Raw genomic sequence first — 25,480 nt, forward strand, 5'->3', positions numbered from 1 at the left:
GTGATAGACTCAAGGAGCTCACTCTGTCTGGCTTAACGAAGAGAAGGTTAAGGGCAGAGTGGATTTGATTTAAATCACTAGTCAGGAAGACTCGATTTAATCATGGATTTCTACATAAAAGTGCATTCTTGTTGGTTGTTATAACCTTAATACATATTCTTCACAACTCAGAGATAGATGTAGGTTTCATTTTTAGAAGGTACACACTATACATTTTTAAGTGATTTATTTTGAAAACTTTTCAGATTAGTTTTACAGCTATATCAGACAATGAATGATTGGTTATTTCATTTACCAAAGGTAATTGAAGCAAATATTTATGAAGTCCATGGGAGGTGAACTATCTCCAATTCAACAAGTTAATCATTAATATTTGGAGGATTTTCTTGCCATCCTGTATTAGGAGGAGAACATCACCAAACAGACATTTAAATTATTTTATTTAACTAAAATAACAACGTTATGTATTCTGAATTTTTTTCTTCAATAGCAAAAATATAATATTTTAACAAAACAAGCATATGAATATAGTTAAGTATATAGTTAAACATTCAAGTTTTTTTAATCAGATTTGTTTTTGTTAAATTATTTTTAACTAAAATAGTTAAATGAAATATTTGTTTTAAAAAAACAAAAATTAAATCGACTATGTCAGCCAGGTCAACATGAGAAACTTTAAATATTGGCTTCTGCAGCTAACTCAGTCGTCTTCACCTTCATTTTCCTGTTTGTTCATAATGTGGACAAGAAAAACAAGCTTTCCTGCTTTTTCAAGTCCCAAACGATTTCTTAGTTTGGACTGAATTAATCCAAACAAAGAAAATATTCTTTCAGCTCTGGAAGAAGAAGCTACTGCTGTTAAAAGTGAGATTATCACTTCAACAGTCTCCGAATCCAAGTGCTTAAGTGACTTCCATTAGTTCACTGGTGTAACTTTCTTTAAAACATCAGCAAACGTATATTTCTTAAATGGTTCGCCCTTAGCTCTGAAGTTTATTATAGTTGGCATTATGGAGGGATGATTGCTGGATGTCCATGTCATAGCCAACTCCTCTTCTTCAACAGTTAAGGTTTGACTCTGATACCAAGTATTGAGAATATTTGCAAGAAAATGAGCTGGAGATAGTGCTTGTTCCATTCTTTTTTTTTTTTTTTTAATGCTTGTAATTTGCATTTTCATTGCATATTTCTCTTTTTAAGATCTCACTCGGTTCCTTCCAAATTTCAACAGTATCAGCAATAAAACAGCTATTTCCCTGCATTTTGTTCAAGGCTACAGAATTAGGCTTCAGGGTGATCTGCAGGTGTTCAACATTTCTCTTAAGCCCAATGTTGAGAACTTTGGCTGTGACAGGGCTATTTTTTCACTATTTTGTTCACAAACTGTCATCAGATTAGGCCAGTTCTCGATATAGTGCTCAAAACAGTCCACTGCAGAGTCCCACTGCACGTCTCGTGGGAGAGTTAGCTTGGTTCCTCCCACTTTTTTCAGAGCAGCTGCTGCAAAGTGGTTGTTACAGAAGTATTTTGCAATTTCAACAACATTAGCCTTTATTTCTGGAACACTGAAGTTTTTGGCTAGGAGGTGCACCAAATGAGCACTGCAACCGTGTGTTTATTAGCTTAGGATTCTCTTCACTCTCTTCTAAATAATTTCTTCTCATCTTGCACACATTTGCAGCATTGTCTGTGACCAAGATGCATACTAGACATTTGAAATTTTTTCCAGTGTCCTCTGGCTTTTACTGCTGCTATTTGTCAGTATTCTGCTCTTTGTGCATTTCCTGATGTATCAGTTGTTTCGGTAAGGAAGACAGTCCCTTCTTCTGTTGTCACACAAGCACATACAACAGCGTCATTGTGGACGTCACTCCACCTATCAAGACTCAGGTTAACAATTTTACCCTCTAGACCTTTTGCACACTGCTCAATTTCTCTTTCATACACTTTGTCCAGCAATTTGCCTGCAACATCTGCTCTGTTGGGTGGACTGTATCCTGGTCTTAATGACTGAGCCATGTTAATGAAGTGTGGGTTCTCAGTCATATGGAAAGGAGAGTTTGTTGCATAAACAAACGAGGCAGTTTTTTCCATCAATTACCTGTTTTTGTAATCTGCTGGTTCTTATCACAAACTTATCTATAGTTGTTTCTGGATGATGGGGATTTTTTTTTTCTTTTTGTTACAGGTGATATACTGTGGCAATGTGACATACATGATGTGACTTAAACACTATTATTGGCAGATAACTCTGAAACTATAGAAAATTATATTGATCATGAAGGTGGATAGTCGTCAGAATCCTGTACATTGAGGGTGGATTCTCCTAAATAAAATAAGTCAGTGCGGTTATTTAATTATTATTATTATCATACTGCTTCTTTAGTGTTACTCATTGCATTCACTGATGCTCAGTACTACTTTAAAGGTGAAACTGTAAAAGGAAGATCTGCCTATTTCAGCTATTTATTTTTTTATCACAACTACATCTAAAATGATAGTACGGTAGAGTAACAACTATATTTTTTGCTCAAACATGAGAATTCAAAAATAGTCCAGAAGGAAGACAGGCAGTCCTTAAGAAAGAAGTATGAAATAAAAAAGTTTACTAACCTGAAGATCTTGCATGTTCAGACATGTTCCTTTCATCATCTTTAATGCAGCTTCCTCCTGAGAAGGAATGTTTCTCATGATGTTGTTTTATTCGAGCAACCAGGCCTTGCATTTCTTTGTTGCACTGTTTGCGTTTTGCATGCATGCCTGTCTTACCCACAGGTAGAGGAACTTCATTAAAATATTCCCAAATTGGGTCTCTTTTACAGCCTGCTGCCATTATAGGATTTCTCTTCTAGTGAGAGAATGGTATGGCAGATCTCAAATCAATGAAGTCTACACCCAGAAAGACCTCAAGGCTTCTGGAATATGCTGCTCAAACAGTTTCACTTTTGTTTCTATTGCCTGTCCCTCTCTTCTCACATTTATCTCCAGGCTTCTCCTTGTCCAGATCTATTGCACCCCCAACAATCTTCTATTTATTGAACTTTTTGAAACTTTGTACTTTTAGAGAGAGGTAAGGGATTGACTGTGTGTACACAAATTTGCAAATGGACAATAGGGTTGAGGTCTGTTATTTCTCACCTCTATATATTTATTTATTTATTTATTTTAAAACATTTTTGCTGTTAACAAGCATGTTGTCTCTGGAGACACAAATCCACAGTTTTAGAACTGCAAACTTAAGCATCTCTGATGGTATCTTCTAGACTGAGCACTGAGTCCCATTGGGTAGATAGAAAGATTAACCTAAGTAATCTATACAGAAGCCGCTGGAACCCCATGAGATTGGGTCCCTAATCCATGAAGTATTGGAACTCATTTACAAAACTGTTAAACATTACAAGACTATATGGTCTCATACTATAGAATTAGAATTTATAATCTCTATTCCATGAGGTGATATCTTTGAGCTATAATGTAGTTTTAAATAAACCTATCTTTAGAGAGGTTTTTTCCTCAAAAAGCATTTTATCAAAAAAATCCAATTTTTTTAGATTTGTTTTAGTTTTAAATCATTGATTTTTATCCACCCTGGTTAAGGGTGACTTGATCACAGTCTAAAAGTACCGACCGAGTACCTGGTGGAGAATGGTATCACACAATCCAATAGCTGAAGCTAGACAAATTCAGAGTGGAAATAAGGTGTATATTTGTAATGGTGAGAGTAATTAACCATTGGACCAATTTGCCAAGTGTCATGGTGGATTCTCCATCACTGACAATGTTTAAATCAAGATTAGATGTTTTTCTAAAAAGAAAACTTTCTAGGAATTATTTTGGAGAACAACTGTGGCCCGTGTTATACAGGAGGTCAAACTAGAGGATCACAGAGGTCCCTTCTGGCCTTAAAAATCTATAAATCTATGAATGTCCTTTTTGCCATAAAATCACACCAAGTAGTTTGTCTGTTAGGATTGACCATATTGGGTTCAGTTACATGGGAGGTGCCTCATCATCCTGTATGCAATGTATGGGCTGAGTGTACATGGTGGGTTGCTTTGTTAAATTGGAATGCATGAGTTGTTTGATGTGGTGAATTCCCAAGCTGTAAGGAGCTGGGCCATTCAAATGGAAGTTTTCTCCAGGTCTGTAATAAGGTCCCAGATTTGGCCTTCACACTCAATGTCACATTAATGTGGCCATATTCAGTACTTTCTCTTCATACAGGCACCTGCCCCCAGCATCCAAGGTAAAGCACTGAAGTGTACCATCGCACTGAACAAACAGCAAAGGACTCAAACAAGCATGTGGGCAGATCTGACCTTGCTGTCCCCAAAGCACTGACAGAGATTAGGGAAGCAGAATGTGTGTAGTTGCAAGAGGAGGTGATGTAAACAGCCTGTCCTTGGAGTCCAAATAGGGTGACCAGATAGCAACTGTGGAAAAGAAACAGGACAGGGGGTGGGAGGTAATAGGTGCCTATATAAGAAAAAGTCCCAAAAACAGGACTATCCCTTTAAAAACAGGACATCTGGTCACCCTAAGTCCAAACAAAAGCTCTCACTTACAGAACCCAAACAATGCTGACTTCGTTTCCACCTGTAGTAGGGTGACCATATTTTCCAAAGGGAAAACGGGACACTGTGTGTGGGGTTAGTCTGAGCCCTCACCCCTTGCCCCATGCGAGGCTGCCCACTTTTGTCAAAAAAGTCAGGACAGCCAGGACAGGGTTTAAAACGGGACGTATGGTCACCCCAACCTCTAGAGATCGTACTCAGATGCAAACAAAAGATATTTGTGGGAAGAGAAGTAGCTAAAACTTGTCAGACTGAAACTGGCCCCTTTGGCCTTGATCTGCCACTCACTCTCTTTTTCACTTGCACCAGATTATTATTATTATTGCCTCAGTGTCTGTGGTAATCAAACACCCACCCTGTGCACACATGCTCATGGTTTTTGCTCTTCCTCTTCCTGCTCTGATGGGGTGCCAGATTAATGACCTTCGGGGCTTTGTGGCTCACAAGGGAAACAGCTCAGAGGCAGAAAACAGGGCCGGATTAACCCATAGGCTAATAAGGCTATAGCCTTAGGGCCTCCTGTTTTAGGCACTCCTGTAGGCCCTTCATCCCATATTGAAGTAATAGCTGAGTGACAGTAGCTGGGCATTCAGAATTTTTTTGTCTCATTAGATATTGCTTTGTACAAATTAATCCATCAAGATTGTAAATTCAATTTATGGTGGTTGTGATTTTGTCTTTGCCGGCTAAGTAAGTGTTTGTGGGTCCAAGCAATATTGAACTTCGTACACAGTAGGCCTGCACTGGACAAAAGAAACCATCTCAAAAAAAGGAGTATGGCAGAAATTGAAGGAGGCCAAAGAAAGACAACGAAGACAAGATGTAGTGCTGGAAGGTACTCCTTCTCTCCTAACGTTTTTTCCTCCAGCTAAGTCTGGTGGTGAGGAAGTCTAGGCAAATACCAGCCCAAGTGAACCTGCTGTGCCTGCACCTGATGAAAAGGAGCAGCATCCTGTGGCTTCTCTACCTGCAGTCTCACCCCACTCCTCTGAACACTTTCCCAGTGATAGTAATACAAAAATATCTTTCTCCAATGATCCAGATGAGTGGGACATGACTTCTCAAGATCTCATTGCATATTGGACTGAGAAGGACCCACAGAAATACCAGAATCTAGATGCTGATTTTTCATTGACAAAGCGAGAGTACGGCAATCGGAATCATTATCTGATCAAATCAATGTTTGAATATGTGACGCCTAACAAACAGATGGGCAAGCGAGAATGGCTCATCTATTTGCCTTCTAAGAAGAAAGTGTACTGTTTTTATTGCTGCCTGTTTTTTGATACCAAAAAGTGGGGAATGTTCTGTGAAGGCTTCAGTGATTGGAAGAATACTGCGTTCGTTACGAATCATGCAATGAGTGAGCAGTATACATTGTCAGTTAGCAGCTTCCATGCCCAAAAGAAAGTTAGTGGGAGAATTGATACTCAAATGAAAAATCAGTTTTTGAAAGCTTGTGCTTATTGGAAGAACGTTCTCAGACATGTAGTTGAAACCATAGTTTTTCTTGCTGAGCGTGGTCTGGCATTCCGTGGCTCAGATGAGACTGATCGAAACACAATGGCAATTACCTTGGTGTTCTAGAGCTAATCGCTAAGTTCGACCCTTTCTTAGCTCAGCACATCAATGAACACGCAAATCGTGGAAAAGGCCATACATTGTATCTATCAAAGACTATTTGTAATGAATTTATTGCACTGTTGCCAAAGAAGACACTATCAGCTGTTGTAGAAGAGATTAAAGATGTGGGATATTTTTCAGTATTTGTTGACTCAACACCAGATGTGTAACATAGATCAGCTGACTGTCATCTTGAGTTATGTGCTACCCAGTGGACCAGTTGAGTATGTCATGATCTTCGTAAACATCACCAGCCACACAGGGGAGAAACTTACCTCGTACCTACTCGATTTCCTCACTGAAAATGGGATTGACATCAGCCTGTTTCATGGCCAAAGCTCTGACAATGCAAGGAATATGAGTGGCGAATATTCAGGGATGCAGGCAAAGATAGAAGAGCGCAGTGCTTTGGTTGATTACATACCATGTGCTGCACACTCACTCAGCCTTGCTGACCAGTCTGCTATGGATTGTTGTGTTGAAACAGTTACTTTTTTTGGATTTGTCTAAGAATTGTACAGTTTTTTTTCTCTGCATCAACCAGTTGTTGGATGATTCTTAGAGATTCACTACCAAAGGGATGCCCAGTGCCCAAATCATTCTCAGAGACACGGTGGAGTGCCAGCGCTGAAGCTGTGAATGCAGTTATTCTTCGATACCCCAACATCCTTAAAGCACTAGAGAGCATCAAGGATGATGAACCTCAAAAATCCGCAACAAGAAAAGATGTGAAGATCCTGAGTGATGCAATGCACACTTTGGAAACTGGTATTTTTTGTGAGCTCTGGAATGATATACTTCAGCCATTCAGCAGGTGCAGTCTAGCTTGCAAAGTGTTCAGATTGACCTTTCCACTGCTGTAAACCTGAGGAATCTTGGAACTGTTCTTCAACAAATGCAGGATAGTAATGATGAGTATGAAATTCAGGGGGCTGCAAGGACTGCTAACCATGAGTATAAGTCAGCCAAACACCACAAAAGACAAGACGTGACGATGTAATTGCCCACTCATTCAGCGCAAGGAGGCCGTCAGAGTTAATACTTTTATCACAATCATCAACAAACTGAAGAGTTCAGTAGAGGCTCCAGGCTTACAAAAATATTGACAAAACCTTTAGTGTACTGACAAATTTGTCACCTAACCTTTCAAGTTCCAATGTCAGTGAAGGAATCAAACATCTGTGTCAGAATTACCCAGAGGATCTCCCAGTAGATTTTACTAAAGAATTTCTTCAATTTATTGAATTCACATCATGCTCAGATATACAGAGAAAAGATGGCGAAAGCAAATCTATTTGGATGTACCAAGTTGTCACTGAATCCAATGTGACAGAATGTTTCCTAAATGTTGAAACTGCTTTACGGCTGTATTTGTCGCTAATGTTAACTAACTGTAGTGGAGAATGTTCCTTCTCTTTTCTAACAAGGCTCAAAAATGATCTCCGATCCACCATGACTCAAAAGCATCTCAGTGCTTTGTCCTTCTTGAGCAATGAGAATGAAATCGTCAGGTCATTGAATTACAATGACATTCATTAGTTTACCTCAGCTAAAGCTAGAAAAAAAATTGGTTGTTTTGAAGAATTGAGTGTAGTGAGAGTAGAATAAACTTGTTAATTTTACATAAATAAATATGTATGTAGATAAATGTTTGACTTCATTTTTTTTTACTTTGCAGTACGTAGTTCAGACTTAGGCCCTTTTCTCCCATTAGCTTTAGGCCCCTCAGAACCATAATCCGGCCTGGCAGTAAGAGCTGAAGATGGAGGTGGTTCACCATGCCTCCCAGCCTCTTTGAAGGGAATGAGCCTAACACAGGCCTCTGACTCTGCAGCTTAGTTACTGATGACCCAAGGCTCCATGTCAATGATTATATTAGGATGACTGGAACTGATCCCTCATTGATCTTGTATGGGTCTAACTCCATTGAGTTCAGCGGGGATACTCCTGGTTATATCAAAGAAGATCTGAATGAGGACCTGTGTTTCTACACAGGGTTGTGAGGGGGATGGGGTCTGAACAGTGCTATTTCCTATACTGCCAGTTGATTCAGTGGCAGCAGCTATCACATTCCCACATCCTCCCGCTGTCCTTCCACCTAACACAGAGTTCTTCTGCCTTGCTTTTTAGTGGGAATCTGTTTCTGAGCTTGAGGAGGCCGAGGCCTCACCCTTGTACTTCTTTGTGTTTGGTGCAGGGACATATCTCTGTCTCCACTTCCATCACTCGGTCATAGGAAAGTGCATCCTGTTCAGAGGAAAGGACCAGGTAACGAGTTTGTTTTCAGGCAGTTTTTTAGACTCATAGACTTTAAGGCCAGAAAGCACCATTGTGATCATCTAGTCTGCCTGCCTGCATATCGTAGGCCACAGAACCTCCCCCACCCACTCCTCCATCCTGTAACAAAAGATTTGGTGTCTGTGCGCATGTGTGTTTGAAGAAGACGTTTAAAATCTATTTCAGTTTTGGCTTTTTAAAAATCTCTCTTGTTCATATTTTCCAGCTAGAGGCAGCAGTGTGCGTCAGACATCGGCAGTCCCTGAAAGAGCAGGGATGAGTTCTGGGATGAGATCTCTTGAATGGGAGATGTATGAAGGTGGCTTTTCTCGGTTAGCACAGCCCCTTGCAGCCACCAGACCAGGCAGCGCACTCTGGGAGCTGACAAGTTTATTTAGCGAGTGCAGTGAGAGGCACTTCCTATAACATGCCTTAAAAGGGAAGCTCCGATGAGAGGTAGCAGTTTAGCTATGAGTCATGTGACTAAAATGCTAAAAGCCTTTGCCACTGAAGCGAGAGCAAATCCAAATGCAATTAGGACTCTTCAAAGTGGTCAGAGCCCTAGGCCCCAAAGAACCTCATCTGATCTTGCTAGAGGCAACATGAAGGGAAGTAGGAAAGACTCTAGCCAAGATGTTCAATAACTGATGATGGAGGAGGCAGAGGGTAACATGCAGAGCAGGGTCCAGGAAATCTGTATCACTATTTACACTGCACTCATCACCATGGGAGCTGAATGCCCCCTCAGAAAATGGCAGACGTGACATTGGGCGACATGATGAAAGATGTTCTTGAGGCATGTCACAGATAATGATTTACCCCTCCTCATCCTATGCATGGAGATGAACTCTGATTCAGACCCATGTACATCCCTACCTTAAACCCAGTCAAAAACCTGTTGCAACATGCATTTACAATGGCATGAATTATGCTAAGACTCTAGGTAAATAATAAGCTGCATGGTGCTAAGAAGCTGGTAAATTCAGAATCTTTGAACTGCAAGCACATTCAGGAAATCCAACTTCTCTGGGTAACAGCTGGTGCAACTGCTCCTCTATTAACATTTCAGTCATTATCACAAAAATAATCTGGTTATTTAGCTTTTAGCAGGATTTATATTGCACCAATTCTTGATATTGATACACCTCTACCTCCATATAATGCGGTCCGATATAACGTGAATTCAGATATAATGCAGTAAAGCAACGCACCGGGGGACGGGGCTGCTTTACCTCATTATATCCGAATTCATGTTACTGCAAGCAGTTCCTTTGCATCCCCCCATTACTTGCTGCGGCCCTCCCCAGGGGCCCCCTGCCACAGCTCAGCTCCGTTCCTCCTCCTCCCACGAGCACACCGCAGCTCTGCTTCTCCCCCCTCCCTCCCAGACTTTCCACACCAATCAGCTGTTTTGCACGCCAAGCCTGAGAGGGAGGAGAAGCGGAGCTGAGTGACGCGCTCATGGGAGGAGGAGGAGGCAGAGCGGAGGTGAGCTGAGGCAGGAAGCGGTTCCTCTGCGCCCTCCCCACTTGCTGCGGTCCCCCCTGCCCCAGCTCACCTCTGCCTCCTCCCATGAGTGCGCTGCTCAGCTCTGCTTCTCCTCCCTCCCAGGCTTGCCGCGCAAAACAGGTGATTGGCACAGCAAGCCTTGGCTGGGGGGCGGGAGGAGGCCGCAGCAAGTAATGGGGGGGAGCAGAGGAACCACTCCCCGCTCCAGCTCTTCTCTGCCTCCTCCCCTGAGCGTGCTGCCGCCGGTCCGCTTCGCCCTCTGCTCCCTTCCAGGCTTGCCGGGCCAAACAGCTGATTGGCATGGCAAGCTGGGGGCAGAGGGGGAGCAGTTCCTCTCCCTACCCTGATGTAACGCGGTCTCACCTATAACACGGTGAGATTTTTGGGTCCCGAGGACCGCGTTATATCGGGGTAGAGGTGTATTATAGAGGGAAAGAGACAGAAAAGCCATCGGGATTAGGGACCTTCCAGTGTGACACTTTAATGACAGCAGTGGCATGGCAGTGAGATCATCCGTTGCTACTGGACAAGGGGGCAGGAACTCTGCCATGGTTTGAGTAAACTGCAGTTCTGAGGCTGTCCGTATTGTAATAAGATTATGATGCTATCTTATGGGACTGGATGAAAATTTTTGTTAACACTTAACTATTTTCTGTAGAATTTTTGAAGAAATATTTTCTATTGCTTGACTAGCTCTGCTGTTTTGCCTAGCATCCCTGTGTGCTGAATGTACTGTGCACAAATGCAGAGAGAGCCCCAAAGAACTTGTCCTCCAAAAGAGAGCTGCCACGATGCGCTGGGGAATGCAGAGGGTTTTAATTATTTCTCTCTGTTATCCCTACGCCCTTCTGTGGGGTCTCTGGATGCGGCAGGGCCTAGTGTGTATTCAATTCTGCAGTTATGTGAATGATAAAGATTCAGGTCAATTTTAAAAAATAAAATGTTTAACATTAGAAAATAGTAAAAGTATAAAAATGCACAGTGTACAGTTGACTCTGAAAGCGGGACTGACTGTGCCCTCTAGTGGGACAACCAACCTTAGCATCCCCATCCCCCACATGCTGAGTGGGATGGAAAGTGCTGCAGGCTCATTTTAGCATTTGATATGCATTAAGTATGTCTGAGTTCCCAGCCCCCATGCAAAGATGGCAAAGGCTGGAGTAGCAGGATGCTTGCTGGACAGCAGGCCTGTTTGTGGTCAGTGCTGCACCCGAGGACAAGGCATCATAGATTCCATCGAGTAATGAGCACCCTCCTTGCGCTCTGACTGAAAGCCTGCAGCCAGGCTGAATTATTATCCATTCATCATTAAACAATTTACAAATCTAAATAAGATGTGATCTCTGCCTGGAAGAGGCAGCCCCCACCTGTCTCCCTCTCCCCCAGATAAGTCTAGAACACAAAACCATGCAAGTGACCTCATGCCACTTAGAGATGCACAGAGATGCTGGAGGTGGCAAAAGCTGAATAGCTCTCAGAGTGAGGCAGAGATGATCACTACAGTATTTTCTACAGTACTGTACTTTGGCCAGTCTAGTTTTAAATGAATGGAGGTGCCAAACCTGTGTCCCTCAGCGCTAGGGTCCTTTCTGTGGTCTCCCGTCTCCTCTCCCACCTGATCAGGCTCACCCCAGCCTGCTCCTGAGACACCTTGCAGTATCCACTAATACATCACATTTTATGATTGTCACTGTTTCTGACCAGTCTTCATGCTATGCAAATTCTGTAGAGGCAAACCTCCTTTGCCCAGATGGCTCCAAGCTCTTCCGAGAACAAATCCAAGAGAGAGGTCAGCCAGAGTTTCTGGGCAGTACCCTCCACTCCCTTCAGTTATCTCTGAAGCACTTAGCTGTGAACAGCCAGCCAGAATATGGAGGCAGTTCGCAGTGTTCTCACCAGCTACTGCAGGGTCACTCGAACCATGTCTGATGAAATCGAGGGCAGTATGAAATCCGGCTGGAGGCAACAGGCACTGCAGAAGGCACTGCCTGCGGTTCATATGAGAATCTTGGACTGAGAGTTGGTCTGCTTGCCCCTTTCTTACATAACCGCTTTACCAGACCATCTGACCACGGTTTGTCTCTCTCTCTTTATGACACTGCCTAGTATAACACATGCTGCTTGTGCTGGCAGCTGCTGTGGAAGAAAGTCCCTGGCCTTATGCTGATAACATGAGCCCCTCTCAGCTCTTGGTGTCTGATGTTTTGGCATCTGCATCAATATGCTATAAGTGCACGTGTTAGTTAATGGATCTGGAGCGTGGCTATTATACGAAGCACTGGTGTCCCTGCTATGCTCCAAAGAAAGAAAGCCACACTCCAAATACAGAAGCATCTCATGTATCCACTGACCTATTGAGAGATGCCCCGTCTCTGTGAAGGTAAAGCTCGGCATTGAGAGTCACACTGGCTGACCCTCAGCAGCTTCTTAGGGAACGTTGACTTTTTATTGCCAGTCTTTGTCCACAGGTGTTGTAATGTGATCATCTCATTCCATTTCTCCTGAGACATCAGTTTCCCAATAGGCCCCACGCCTCGTTTCCAGTAGCCAGCAGTATTCTCCAAAGCTGAAATACAGTTGCCATGGACAGCACCATGCTATAGAGTCTGTGCCTTCCCTTCTGGAGGAGACAGAGTGTCGTTAGCACTGTGCCCAGCCATCCCAGCAGCATGGTTCCATGGGGCTTCCCAAACTCACCCCCTGCACAGTGTGTTTCCCAACCACCCCCTGGATCATCTGGCAAAACCAAGCCCGTAAGCTTTAGAAAAGCTAGGGAGGTTTCTATGAGATGGGTCCTATTAGAGGCCATGTCAGGAATTCCATGTGGCAAAGGCTTTCTCCTCCGCAGAGAACGTACACTCCAGGGAGATGAGATCCTGAGCAGTGCTGACTTTAGAGGATTGTATTTCCTGCTCCTTGTTGTGTGGTGACTAGCTATAAGACAATTCTATATGATGTGATATATAAAACACGGTCCCTGTTGGTGGGCAGTAGAATTCTTGCTGGACTTTACAGGTTTCCATACAGGAGACCTGACAGATGGAACTCTTTTCAGGCTGGCCTTTGTGGAGCTTCCTTAGGAGAGCTAAGGAGGTGACTGGTTCCCTTTGTGGGACACAGCAGCCCTGCTGAGGGGCTGTAGAGATAGAGGGGACTGTCCCCTGGGGCACAAACACAGGACTGAGAATGGATGACAGGCTCCTCCCTGCCAAGAAAAGTGATGTAATGCCTGAAAGGCTGTTCTGCTAGAACTCTTCTGAGACTAACTGGTTCTGGTTTCCCCACAGGGCTGTATGTGCTTGTGGGAGCAGGGGCGTTGATGACGACAGTTGGATTTTTTGGGTGCTGTGGAGCAGTGCGGGAGTCTCAGTGCCTGCTTGGAGCGGTAAGTAACAGGCTTGATGGACCATCTCTCTGCTGGAAGTTATTGTGATAGAAATCTCCTTCAGGGGTGCACCATTTCATCACTGGTGGGAACAGCTCTGGGGTCAGAGATCAGTAAATTGCTTTTACTCCTCATAATGAGCAGCTACTTTATTAACCCAACATCTCCAGCAGGTCCCATTCAAGAGCTTCCATGTGTGAAATTATCCCCTTGCTAGCTTGACTCAGCTGCTGCCTCCTGCCTCCTCTGTCACTTCCGCCATCTGGAGAGACCTCCTGGGGTCTATTTCTACCTCATCTTCCCTTTATCTCATTGAAAATCTAATCTGAAAACACCACTCCTTCTCCCTTGCCTCTGCCTGCTAACACCTTCCTCCGTCTGCTGTTGTGTGGTATTGAGCCTCGTGGAATGGTTTGGGATCCATAGTTTGTATAAAGGGCCTTATGTAAAATAAACTAGTAGTGACTCTGTTTCTCCTCTGCAGTTTTTTGCCTGCTTGCTGGTGATATTTGCTGCTGAAGTCACCGCTGGAGTGTTTGCATTTATAGGCAAAAAAGTGGTGAGTAGCAAGGTGATTCTGATGTTATGGGCTGGGTTTGGATTCCTGCTGCTGACTGATCTGAAGGGCTCAGGTAAAGGCCACATTTTAGGGAAGGATTCCACAGAAACAGGAGGACTCTGTGACTCTCTAGACACAGAGAGCTCATGTTGTCATGAGCCTGAGAAGCTGTGCTTCAGAGTGGGACATAGTCTCCGCTCCCATATATGAACAGAAAATCCAAAAGTAAAAATAATTCCTGTATGTGAGAGTAACATCAACTTCAGAACTGCCTGGAGAGCTGTAGGGGAATGGGTGACACTCTGGGGAATTGTACATAATCAAAACAATGAACATCTCTGTTAGTGAACCTCTCCTGGGTTCTGAGTGCCTGGCAGAAATACAGTAAACAAGTGCTGTAGGGTTCTACCCAAGTTCTCATTAGTCCCCAAGAGCCCTGCCCTCCCAGAGCATCTCTATTACTATTTCAATCCACCAGATCACTAGGGATAAAATAATGTAGAGGAGTCTCTCATGATTGTAGGGGCTGGAGAGGGAAGCCGGGGATCTATATTGAATTTGGAGTAGGTTCTGATAGGCCCCCAGTTGTCTCCAATTCAGTATCTCACTGGACTTATCTCATTTCTGCAGGCAGTACAGGAGGTCCAGGCCATCTATGAAGAAGCTTATGATGACTATGTGATGGACATGGGGAAAAGCAACAAAACTCTCATTCAGTTCCACACAGCTGTGAGTAACCCATGTGAGCTTAAACGGTGCTTGCAGTGGTGGTGCCCTTCAAAAATTGAAAGCCAGGGTTTGCAGAAGGGTGACTGCTTCCCACTGTCTGGGCCCTAAGAGAATAGAATTGAGGGGTTTGTTTAAAGGTGACCTGGTGGCTGCTTGCTTTAGGTGCCAGAAGTCCTGGGCTCAAATTGCAGGTAAGTACTAACACTGGAAATGAAAACTGCTAGACCTTCAATTTCTGAGTGAAATTCTCTGTCAGACACCTGGGACAGTTAGCCCTCATGTCCCTTGCTCAAGAATTGGACGAGTTTGTGAGTGTCCCTGAAGTTTAGCTGAACAGTAGCTGTACAGACAGTAACTAATTACTCCCTTGTGAGAGGTCGTAAACCCATCATGGTGGAGACTGAGTTCACCTCTGTCTGTGTAGTGCCTAGCACAATGGAACACTGATCCTGCCCAGGGTCCCCACTCCCTACTGTGATGTAAACAGTATTAAAGGTAGGTCCTGTCATCATTCCCATTGTACAGCCAGGGAATCTGAAGCACAGAATGGGAGACTTGTCCCAGGCCACACAGCAAGTCAGCAACCAAGCCAAGATTAGAATTTAAGAGCCCTACTTACGCCCAAGTCTGTGTTCATTTCATCAAGCCATGCTGCCTCCCACAGAGATCAAACCCTTTCTTTTGTCACTGTTATATCATTCCAACATTCTTCATAATTAACATTTCACAATCTCTGAACCTCTTGCCTTTCTCCCATGCCTGTTAATTATGACTCAGAGAGGAATTCCAAGCATTTTCTCAGAGATATGTAAATGGGAAAAACAAACCCACTGAAACATTCTGCTGATTTATCACTGGCCACAAACCCAACAGCATATTCTATCTGTAATAAAGATTCTAGCGTATTCTGCTGCAGCTTCAGCATGGTGCCCACATTTCTATGGTGCCCACATGCTGCTTGGACTATTTGTGTTTTCCTGGGTAAAAAGATTTAGAAACTGCTGGGCCCTCCATGACAGAGATTTCTGTTGCCTTGAACAGTCAGGTCTGTTTGTCAGACTATCTGAACTGGGCCATAAAGTCCCTTCCAGGAGCTTTTTTTATGTAAGTGTTTCTGGACTGGTATTTACTTGTCCATTGAGAATTCAGAAATTTGAAAGTAAAAGAATTTTGAGAATTTGGGCCACATTCAGTGTACATGAAAATCTACTAAAGGGAGTGGAGTTACCAAAGGGGGATAAATTTGTACCCCTGTCTCTAGTCTTTCCTCTTAGTTACTGGCCCACTTGCTGCTACTGAATGCAGAGTCTCAGCAGGAAACTAGCCTGTAGTTTCTCCCTTTTTTGACTCACTCTCTCTCTCTCGCAACTGCATAGCTTCAGTGCTGTGGTAAAGAAAGTGAGATTCCGGTGAAGCCCACGTGTCCAGAGGGCATCCAGGTGCCCAAGGTAAGTGTCGTCTGTGCTGATTGTTTTAATTACCTTTCACCACAGATATGTCAGTTTGAAACAGAAGTTTCTCTGACACACAAGGAGCAAAACTAGCACTAATGATGACACTGGGACTGACTGAGGTTTATAGCCCAGAGGACCTAGCTGGGGAGAGACTATGTCCACAGTCAGATCAACCAGCTTCAGGGGATTCAAATATCCTTTGTCCATATCAAAGTTATTTAAGATGAAATCAGAGAAATGTGCAAGTAGAATCATATTTCAGGAAAGTCAGAGCTGCTCTCTGCCCTGAATAGGCTCCAGCACCCTCTCAGCCATGGGAAGCTCTGTGCAGCTGAACAGCATGGAGGCAGAGGATAGTGAGGGGTCAGAAATGTGAACACCCCCTGCACTTGTTGTCTGCAGTCTCCCAGCCACCTCCCCAGGTAACTGTGTCAGTAATGTCACACAGTCTGAAGAGCAGGGGCACTTAGATGTTGGTGTCTAGGAATCTGAATGAAAGGCCTGATGAAGGTTGAATTATGGCATGTGCCTATCTTCAGCATTCTCAGAGGACCCTGGCTAGGAATGTGCCAATTAAAATGAGGGAAACACTCTCATTTCTAGTTTTTGTGGCACCTGTCTGCAGTTGCATCATTATCCCGAAAGGCCATATTCCCCTGATTTAGTGTATCCGGACACAGCTGGCTTTAACTTCTGGGGAAGCGATTAATGAAAAACCCACATGTGAGTGCCGTTGAGATGGCACCTGGGGATACAAAGGAGTATGGTGAGGAGGACAAAGGAGATGGTTCCTGGCAGTGTAAAGCCTATTGATGGCTCAGATGAGGGGAGAGTAAGCTACCTAGTAGCAAGAAATGTCCTGGAGGGCACAAGGCATAGAGAGGCAGGTTAGCAGACAGGTCACTGTATTTAGCCTTTCTCCATGTACATGAAGGCAGGGGGTCAGGGAAATGATCTGGAAATATTTATCTAGGAGCTAAATGGAACTTTAATTCTGTTTTTAATAGAACTGCCTGCATGAAATCCAGAATTTAATTAACTCTAATCTGCATTTAGTTGGAATCGTTGGAATTGCAATTGCTGGTATCACTGTGAGTAAATACATCATATCATTGTCTTTTCTGTCTATATGAAATCCCAGCACCCTCCCTTGAGTCCATATTTCCTGGGAGATGCTCTCCAGTAGCTGCTGAGGAGACTCCCATGTGATACCAACTTTCCCTGACACTTTCAATTAGGTCTTTTCTCTGAGAGTCACTCTACTCTCCACATAAATTTTGGAGAGTCCCAGTTTTACAAGTTTATTTTTCATCCCCATGGAGTGAATACAGACTATCCAGGAGAAATTCCACTGTGTTACTGTTGTAAATAAATATAAATTAATAACTTCAGCCAAAAAGGCCGAGTGTACTGAAAAGCAACCAACTATCCTAAGATTTCACCCATTCCAACCCATTGTCGGCACTGATGTTGTTTGTCCCTAAATATTTGGATCCAAGCTGTACACTCATAATGGATCTGAACATGAAGGAAGATGTGTGATTTAACCAGTTGCTTGTAAGGAACTGATTTTCCCAGGTCATGCACACTAACAATCTGGTGAAGGAAAACCTGTGATATTGTGATAGATGTTCATGGCTTACCTGGAAATAGAAATCAGCACATCCTCATTCCTATGCCCATTGCTTTAACAGAACTGAATTTAAACTAGGCAGGCAACTTCAGGATATATTCCTCTTCTAACTGTTAGATATCCAGGTTAAACAACACCACGTTGTCAGTGACTGATTCATCTCATCGTATCCCCAAAGCTTCTCACTTCACTTGTTTTAAACTCCATCTTCTCTTGCAAAGTGTGCTTTGCCATTTCCAAACATCTGAGAGTTCATAACTGAGCTATGTGGCCGCTAGATGGCACACTAGTGCATGAATCCCACAGGAAGACCCATCAAACTGACAGGCTTGGAGATTAAAGCATTTTCCAGCCTGCATGTGCTGCGATCTGGTCCAGATCCAGCAGTCAATGGCAGCCTGAAGACACAGGATGAAACCAGATTTCTGAGGAATTACACTCCCACCTGCTCTCTGGAGGAGGAAGTTAATGGAGTTACCTGGACTTTCCAAAGCTCACAGAGTTCAGATGTGGAGGGAGGGTTCATATATTTCAAACTAAAGAGCATAGTAATATGGTCACTACACCTGACCTGTGAGGATGGAGAGAGGCAGAGGGAGTTCTCAGAAATATGGGGAGGTCATAACATCCAGTTAGCCACAAGCAACCTGAAATGTGACTTTTTTCTAAAATATAATGGCATGCATGGAAAATATGGCAAAGCAATCCAGATGGGACAGGGCTTCAATAACCAGGCTGTTTAGTGCCTGAGAGTGTGTGTGCACTGCATACAGGGATCTAATCTTCATAACTTCCCATTGAAATGGGCACAGATATGGAAAGAGAGGATGTCAGATGCGAAGCACTTGGGGTCCTCATGGTCCTGCGTTAACCTGACAACTCTCAGCCATCTGGGCTGGAAGGAGAAGCAAGTGCTAGTCTGTTCCTCCCAGGTGGTAAGACTGGCCAGCAGTCGCCCTTTGTTCCTGGGGGAGGGATTCAATGGTATAGCTTGCCTGTTTCTCATGACCATGGATGAAGTCTTTGCTTATTGCCTGTAAACTCTGTCCTGGAGGTAAAAAAACAGTGACTAGGAGGAATTACTAGAGACTCTAGCACCCTCCATTGGATTCCATTATAACCTTCCCCTGCAGTTTCCTGTGCTTTAAGACTATGGATTCTACTTACATGCAGTTATAAACTTGCCTCATGTACAGTAATTATTAAGAGTTTAGGTTTCTCTCTAAACCCACAGTATCCTGCAGCAATCCCATACGTTAGCCTATCTTACACCCAGAGCTCAGCTCTGCTCTTATTCAGAAGTACACATGGGACTGCTTGAACAGAGACCTCCTATAACCACGATTCTGTGCTAGAGTGAAATTAAAGTCCTCTGTTGCAGTGCTGGATTTGATACCAATGATAGTGCAGATCTTATGTCAGTGCAGACGACGTATCATTGACAGTATTAATCTCCCCAGTGATATTTGGGAAAGGGATTATGGTTGAAGAGCATTTAAAACATCTATGACACTGCTATGGTTGTATCATCGTAGCTCTGAGTAATGGTGATGTCTCTTGCATGTTAACTGTGTTCTTTCCTGAGACTTGTAGAGAGGAACAGTCATCTGTTCCCACTACTCTGTGAAAATTATTAGATTGTTCTGAAATGAAAGTTTTATAACTACACCTACTTTTGTAAGAGGGGTCATCTCATGGAAATCTCTAAATCACATTCCTTCTCTTTTAGATCTTTGGCATGATATTCAGCATGGTTCTCTGCTGTGCTATCCGCAATACAAGAGACATGCTCTAAAACTCACTGCACAATTTCTACGCTCCGGGACTTCCAGGCTAAACTTGGCAAGATGCATCCTCTGAGTTTAATAATTGTAATACATTTTTGATTAGTGTTTTAACCAACTGAGAGGAAAAGGCCCCATTTGGTGAGTGTGACTTGCCTTAATTGTGTTCAGACTTTTAAGTCAGAAAACTGAAATGAGTAAAATGAGGGTTTTAAATGTACTTTCTTGAAGTGAAAAGGCAAAGGTAGTACCTAAAATTAATTTGTTTTTAAATATTTTTGCATATATACTGCTGAGTGCCTGCGCATCTATATACATTGGGTAAGCACCTGCCTGTCTCCACATACGGATCCGCAAGAATGCACAAGTACAGATATCTGTATATATAGTACATTGTGTGGGTGAATGCATGCATATGACATATGTTGTGTGGGCACCTGTTTGCATGCCCATTCCTGCACTTTCCCCACTATGTTAGAGTGTGCATACAGCCCTGGCATATATCCAGATTGAAACCCTTTCATAGTGAAGCCCTGTTGGCTAATAATCAGTGTAGGAGCAACTGCCATTTTTAAAATGAAACCTTTAATGTAGTTTTATTCAATCTCCCCAAAATTAAAAGGAAATACAATTAATAAATTGGATTTATTCAAATGAGTTGATATCTAAGGACCTGTTCCTAGAAGTATGTACTCCATGTAAGTAGTCCTGTTGACTTCAGTGTCACATGCAGGAGTGTTGGTAGGATTGGGCCCTACATCTGAACAAAGAAGGCTTCTTGGGGAGTCCTAGAACCAGGCAAAAGTGGGATGGTTAAGACAGAGATGGGAGGCCGATGGGTAATGCAGAGTCAGTTATATCAGGATAAAGTGTGCCTTGGCTTCCCAACCCTGTCTGTGTGACAAAATCAGGGTTATGAGTTTGAAAGGTCTCTAAAATCCTATTAATTTTTAAAGCGGAGATTTCAGAAGAAAGGGCCAAAGAGAGCTGCAGCTGACAGCCCCACACTGGGAGCAGCTAGCATGAGCGTATACTTGTACAAAGGCCAAATGACCCCAGCAGAACTCCACACAGCACAGAGGCTAGTGCAGGATTGGAGCCTTTATCCAGGAAAGCAGCAAAGTTGTGGGAGATCTTGTGGCCAAAGACTTTGGCTAGCTGTGCTGTAGGAGACAAATAAATCGTGAAGCATGTTAGGGAGAAACAGAAGTGGCACTTTAATACCTTCATTTCTGCCTCTGCTCTGAACTACTGCGACTATCACCACTTCAGCAGGGCTTTTACCTCAAATCTCTCACCTTCTCCTTTGGGTATAAGGGCAGGAAGTAAAGGCAGGACATTTTTATAGTCATAAAGAGTCATTTTCTCATTGGCAATTATGCTTTGCGGGTAAGAGATGTAAGAATTACACTGTATCCTTGAAATACCTCAGGACTTGAGTTTATATAGCTTGCTTCCATATTTTTATTTTTCTTATTTATTCACAATAGAATGTTCCTTTTAAAACATTCAACAGCCTGGAAGTATTCTCTCCATAATGGGAAAATAAAGTACCTGAGAGACTAAGAGTTTTATATTTTTGGCTCATTTCATTTGGGAAAGCAGTTTCTTCCCACCCCCCAAAATGTTTCAGAAAGGAGCTGTGCTAGAGGTGTGCATGAACTCATGTAGTACCCTGCCTCTCTGTCTAGCCCTATCCAGCTTTCTAATGCAATTGTGATTTGATTTTCCTGGGTTCTGAATTAGAGAGTAAGTATAATGGAGAAGGGCTCGTCTCAACTGATACCTTCATGAAATGATCCCTGCTCGCCAACAATATGATGCATTCACTGTAGTAGAGTCTTTGCTCCATTGAAACATACTGGAAGGACATAGGACTTCAAGAAATATTTGCTATATCAGGGCATTAATTCAAGCACTGCATGAACTCAAGTGCATGTGTTTGTATGTAATACGTGTACCCCAGAGTGTGCTGCCCTCATAGTCCCAAGGAACCTCATATTTATACCACCTCAAGCTTATTTTGGTGGTGGAAATCATTCTAGGGTTATACCTTTTCTGCAATTCACTTAATAATATTTGAGTGTCAGACCTGCCTATCTTTTACATTTGCCATTTGTAATTTCTCACAGGCAGCATTTGAATGGCCATTGATATCCTAAGGCAGCTGTGTTCCACTAAAAGTAAAGCAGCTGGGCATGCAACACACGGCCACGCCAGGAATTTCTGGGCTTGGCCTCAGGCTTCCCAAGCCAACGTGGAGACAATGTGGCTGGCTCCAAGGAAGAGAGCTAGGTTTGCATCCTTCTGCAGTGACCTCACTGGAGGAGAGTCCTGTGGAAACACCTTGTGTAACGATAGGGACTGAGGAGGTTACTGCATGAGCCCAAGTCCAGATCTTCAGGGCCTGACAAAGTAGTTCACTTTTAGGAGAGAGTATGAGTCTCTAGACAAGGCAGAGAGCCCTTGGCAGTTATGTGGAGCTGGGGAATACCCTATAAAGAGAAGGCTGGCAAAAAATAGACATTGCTATACAGAAGCAGTTTTCTTAGCCTTTGCCGGTCAAATGAAAAGGTCTTTGCAGACCAGCAGGCTGTAAATAACACATTAGGCAGACATGATGGCATTATTGATCTTTTATGAACTAAGACCTAACCTTATTGGCACTGTCCATTGCTGGCCTTACCGGGTCTCGTGCTCTGGATAATACAGATAACTGTAATGCTCACTGCATTCCATGCGGGAGGGCATTTACTGTATAGGCAGATCCATCTCTCTCACGCACACTCTGGAATGAGTTTTTTTTTTTTTTTAAAAAACACACACACACCCTTGCCATTTAAAAAAAAAATTACTGTATCTTGTTTGGCACCAGAACAGTAATAAATAGCCAGAGTTTGCTTCCTTTTTCACTTACAGCAACATGGAGTCAGTCTGGAGATGCCCACTTCTGCTTTTGAGATGCACCAGGTCAAGGACTGGTGCTTGCAGAAACCTTTCTTGCTTGTTTACCTCTAAGTGCCTTTTAGAAACAGAGAAGAGTGCCAGTAAGAAACTGTATTTCAATAAATTCAGACTTGAATCACCTTGCTTTCTAATGAAATCATTTTTTTCTATACAATGTGTTCATATTTATATGCATAACAGTTAGGTGTACTCTGGGTTCCAGTGCTATCCCGGAATATTGGATATGCACTTTGTACTGAAGATCAGGAACATAATGATACCAGTTATTGGTTTAATTCTCTGGATTATGATTGTGCATCAGGCCAGGAAGCAGCATATTTAAAATGTCTGTCAGTGGCTTTAACAGTGTGGTCTTTCCATCTCGCCATTTCATGCTGTTGTTTTGTAGACAAAATATCACTGAATTAGTGAGTTTCCTCTATCCTGTATTAGCATTTGAAGGACATTTTACTCTTAGCCAGTGGTTACTAGCAATAGAAGGTGAAATTACTATTCTCTTTGCCCCTTATAATAATTATTATGATTCTTCTGTAGTGCTTTACAAGCAATAACTAATTAGACCCTTCCTTGGCATTTCTGTGGTTAGATTGAGCAATCCTGCTTATAGTTCAGTTGCGGTTGAGCTATAAATCCAACCCTGACATCTGGGAAGAAAAGTACCCCCAGTTTCTGTGGAAATATTCCCCATTCATTGTGCTGCTTCCTCTTTGGTTTAAATCTGGCACTCTCATTTTATTCCCAAGCTCTGCACTTCTGCCAGATGGCACAGCACTCTTCCCAACATGCTCCATCTAGCTGTGATAAGGAAACTTTCTATGGCATATGAATCCAAACCACCAAAAAATATAGTCTGTGCTAGAAAATCAGCACATCAGGATTGAATTCACTCAACCCAATTCTGTCCTCAGATACGTACATGCATGAGAACATCCAATGCGCCGATAAGATCAGGGCTCCTGCTAGACCAGTATCCTGTCTCTGACAGTGGCCAGTACCAGCTGCTTCAGAGGAAGCTGCCAGAAACATCTGTAGCAAGCAGCAGCCAGTAGGGGAAGTTTCTTCCTATTCCCATCAATTGGCTTATTATTCTCATTATTCATATAATTGTCTAACATTTTTTTATTGTACTGAGCTCCTGAAATTCTCATTGACCTCTGTAGGAGCCACATGTGCATATTTGAGGGCAGAATTTGACTAGTTTTAGAAGCCTTCTGGGGCCAAGCAGGATCTGAGTGGAGTAGATCCCTGGAATATCCACACAATAAAGAGCTGTTTCATTTCCAATCGTCCCACTAGAAACAAGTGGGATTGTTTCAAGGTAAAATATATTCTATCCCTACTGAAAAAGAAACAGAGCTGTTATCTGAACCCTTTTAAACCCACTTTTTGTGATCTTTTGGAGACTAACTCCTTTAAATTCTTATTAAATGTACATTATAAACACAGCTCACCATCAAATCCGTTCCCCTTCTACATTGGTGTATTACAATGCTCCTGTCCTGACCTCCCTGCTAGACCAGGATTGTCTGAGCCACCCGTTTCCAATATCAAATGCTTCTTCCTGTATTCCAAGTGCTAACATCAGGCAGGACTGGGACATCATGTGATTGTTGTAGGGCCTGTGAGAGCAAGAGCATTTGTCTGTATGAGAGTTCCCCTGAGTTGTAAATGTTGGTCAGGTGATTGTGCTGTTGCTGAAACTAGTTTTCATTTGACATGTTCTGAACTGGCTTTTATTGACTTTTCTGTACTGAATTTAAAGGTTCTAATAAACGATAACCTGAAATAAGAGAAGTGGAGGAAACAAGTCTTTGAAGTCCAAGTTTTTGTGGCCTCAGATAAGTGCTAATTGGGCCTGTCATTCACATACACACAACGTATACTTCACCCTGCTTGGGCAACTTCCAGCTGTGGGATCCCCACAGTTCTTGTGTGAAGAACAAAATTCCCAACGCTGCTGCCAGTGATGTACTGGAAATAGCCCTTGCCACCACGCTGAGCCCCTTTGCCCTCATTCTATGTTTCTTGCAAGCCAGAACATCCTATGCCTTGTTTCTCAGTAACAAATCAGACAGCAGAACCAGCCCAGAACCCAAGACACTAAGCACCAGCTCTGTATTTAACAGTGGTGGGGTGTCCGTCTAACTGCAAAGCATGTTTTTCTGCTGTAACCCAGCATCACAGTAACTGAAGGGCGCAAAGATCTCTGGGGAAAAAACTGCTGTGATAAACTCTCTCTTTGTCTTTATACACTTTTTCCTAGTTCTTTCCCTTTCATATCCGGGCCCCATTCTCCAAGTCTTTCCACATTCACATTGGTTGCCGAACATTCCCATTTGCTCTGTGATCCCCGTCCTGTCTCCATCAAACCACAGCCCAATAAAGCTCTCAGAGTTTGAACCATGCTCACTGGCTTTACAGTATTGTAGATGAACACAAGGAATAAAGTTGTATAAGGAAGGGATATGTATTAAATAAATCCTGGAATTGAGGCCAATCTGATTTGGGTTCATTCTTTTCACATATTATTTATTTGTATTACCACCATGCCTTAGTGATGTAGCAGGATCCCCGTTGTGCTAGGTGCTGTACAAACAGAAAAAAAAGATAGGCCTTGGCCCAGAGAGTTTACAATCTAAGTATAAAACAGACGACAGCAGAAGGATACAGACAGATGTAGGAGTACAAGGAAACAGTGAGACAATATTGGTTAGCATGCTAGGCAGGAGTATTCATTGTCAAGTGTTTTTGTAGACAGCATGCCAAACGGAAGTTTTGAGGGATTTGGAGGGGCATAATGTGGTAGCTCTGCAGTGTTTACAGGTAGCTCCTCCCAAGCATGAGGGGCAGAATGGGAGAAAGCATGAAGATGCTTGTTTGACAATATAAGAAATAGACAATGGGGATTGGCAATGTTGGCCAGTCGAAAGTGGGAGTCAACCTTCTTTCATGCCTCAGGAAGCTTGCCCGTCTCTGAACTCTCTGC

General features: G+C 43.0%; 1 protein-coding gene across 4 annotated transcripts in view; it reads left to right on the top strand.

Annotated features, from left to right (window-relative positions):
- TSPAN2 (tetraspanin 2) overlaps nt 1–24,301 on the top strand; it is a 47,477-nt gene extending 23,176 nt beyond the window's left edge. Inside the window, exons 3-9 of one of the 4 annotated variants that reach the window (XR_007774574.1) lie at nt 13,271–13,368; nt 13,853–13,927; nt 14,558–14,656; nt 16,033–16,104; nt 17,118–17,201; nt 19,473–19,668; nt 21,660–24,301. Coding sequence is in view for 2 of the 4 variants with exons in the window: in XM_050954397.1 (XP_050810354.1) it covers nt 13,271–13,368; nt 13,853–13,927; nt 14,558–14,656; nt 16,033–16,104; nt 17,118–17,201; nt 19,473–19,538 (494 nt within the window). In the remaining 2 variants the exon portion in view is untranslated. Of the gene's footprint in view, nt 1–13,270; nt 13,369–13,852; nt 13,928–14,557; nt 14,657–16,032; nt 16,105–17,117; nt 17,202–19,472; nt 21,088–21,659 lie in introns of those variants that run through there. The other 3 variants (XR_007774575.1, XM_050954397.1, XM_050954398.1) reach the window with 3 other exon arrangements.
- The last annotated feature ends 1,179 nt before the right edge of the window (nt 24,302–25,480 follow it).

Source organism: Gopherus flavomarginatus, chromosome 5 (genome assembly GCF_025201925.1).
Source record: "Gopherus flavomarginatus isolate rGopFla2 chromosome 5, rGopFla2.mat.asm, whole genome shotgun sequence".
Taxonomy (NCBI): Eukaryota; Metazoa; Chordata; order Testudines; family Testudinidae; genus Gopherus; species Gopherus flavomarginatus.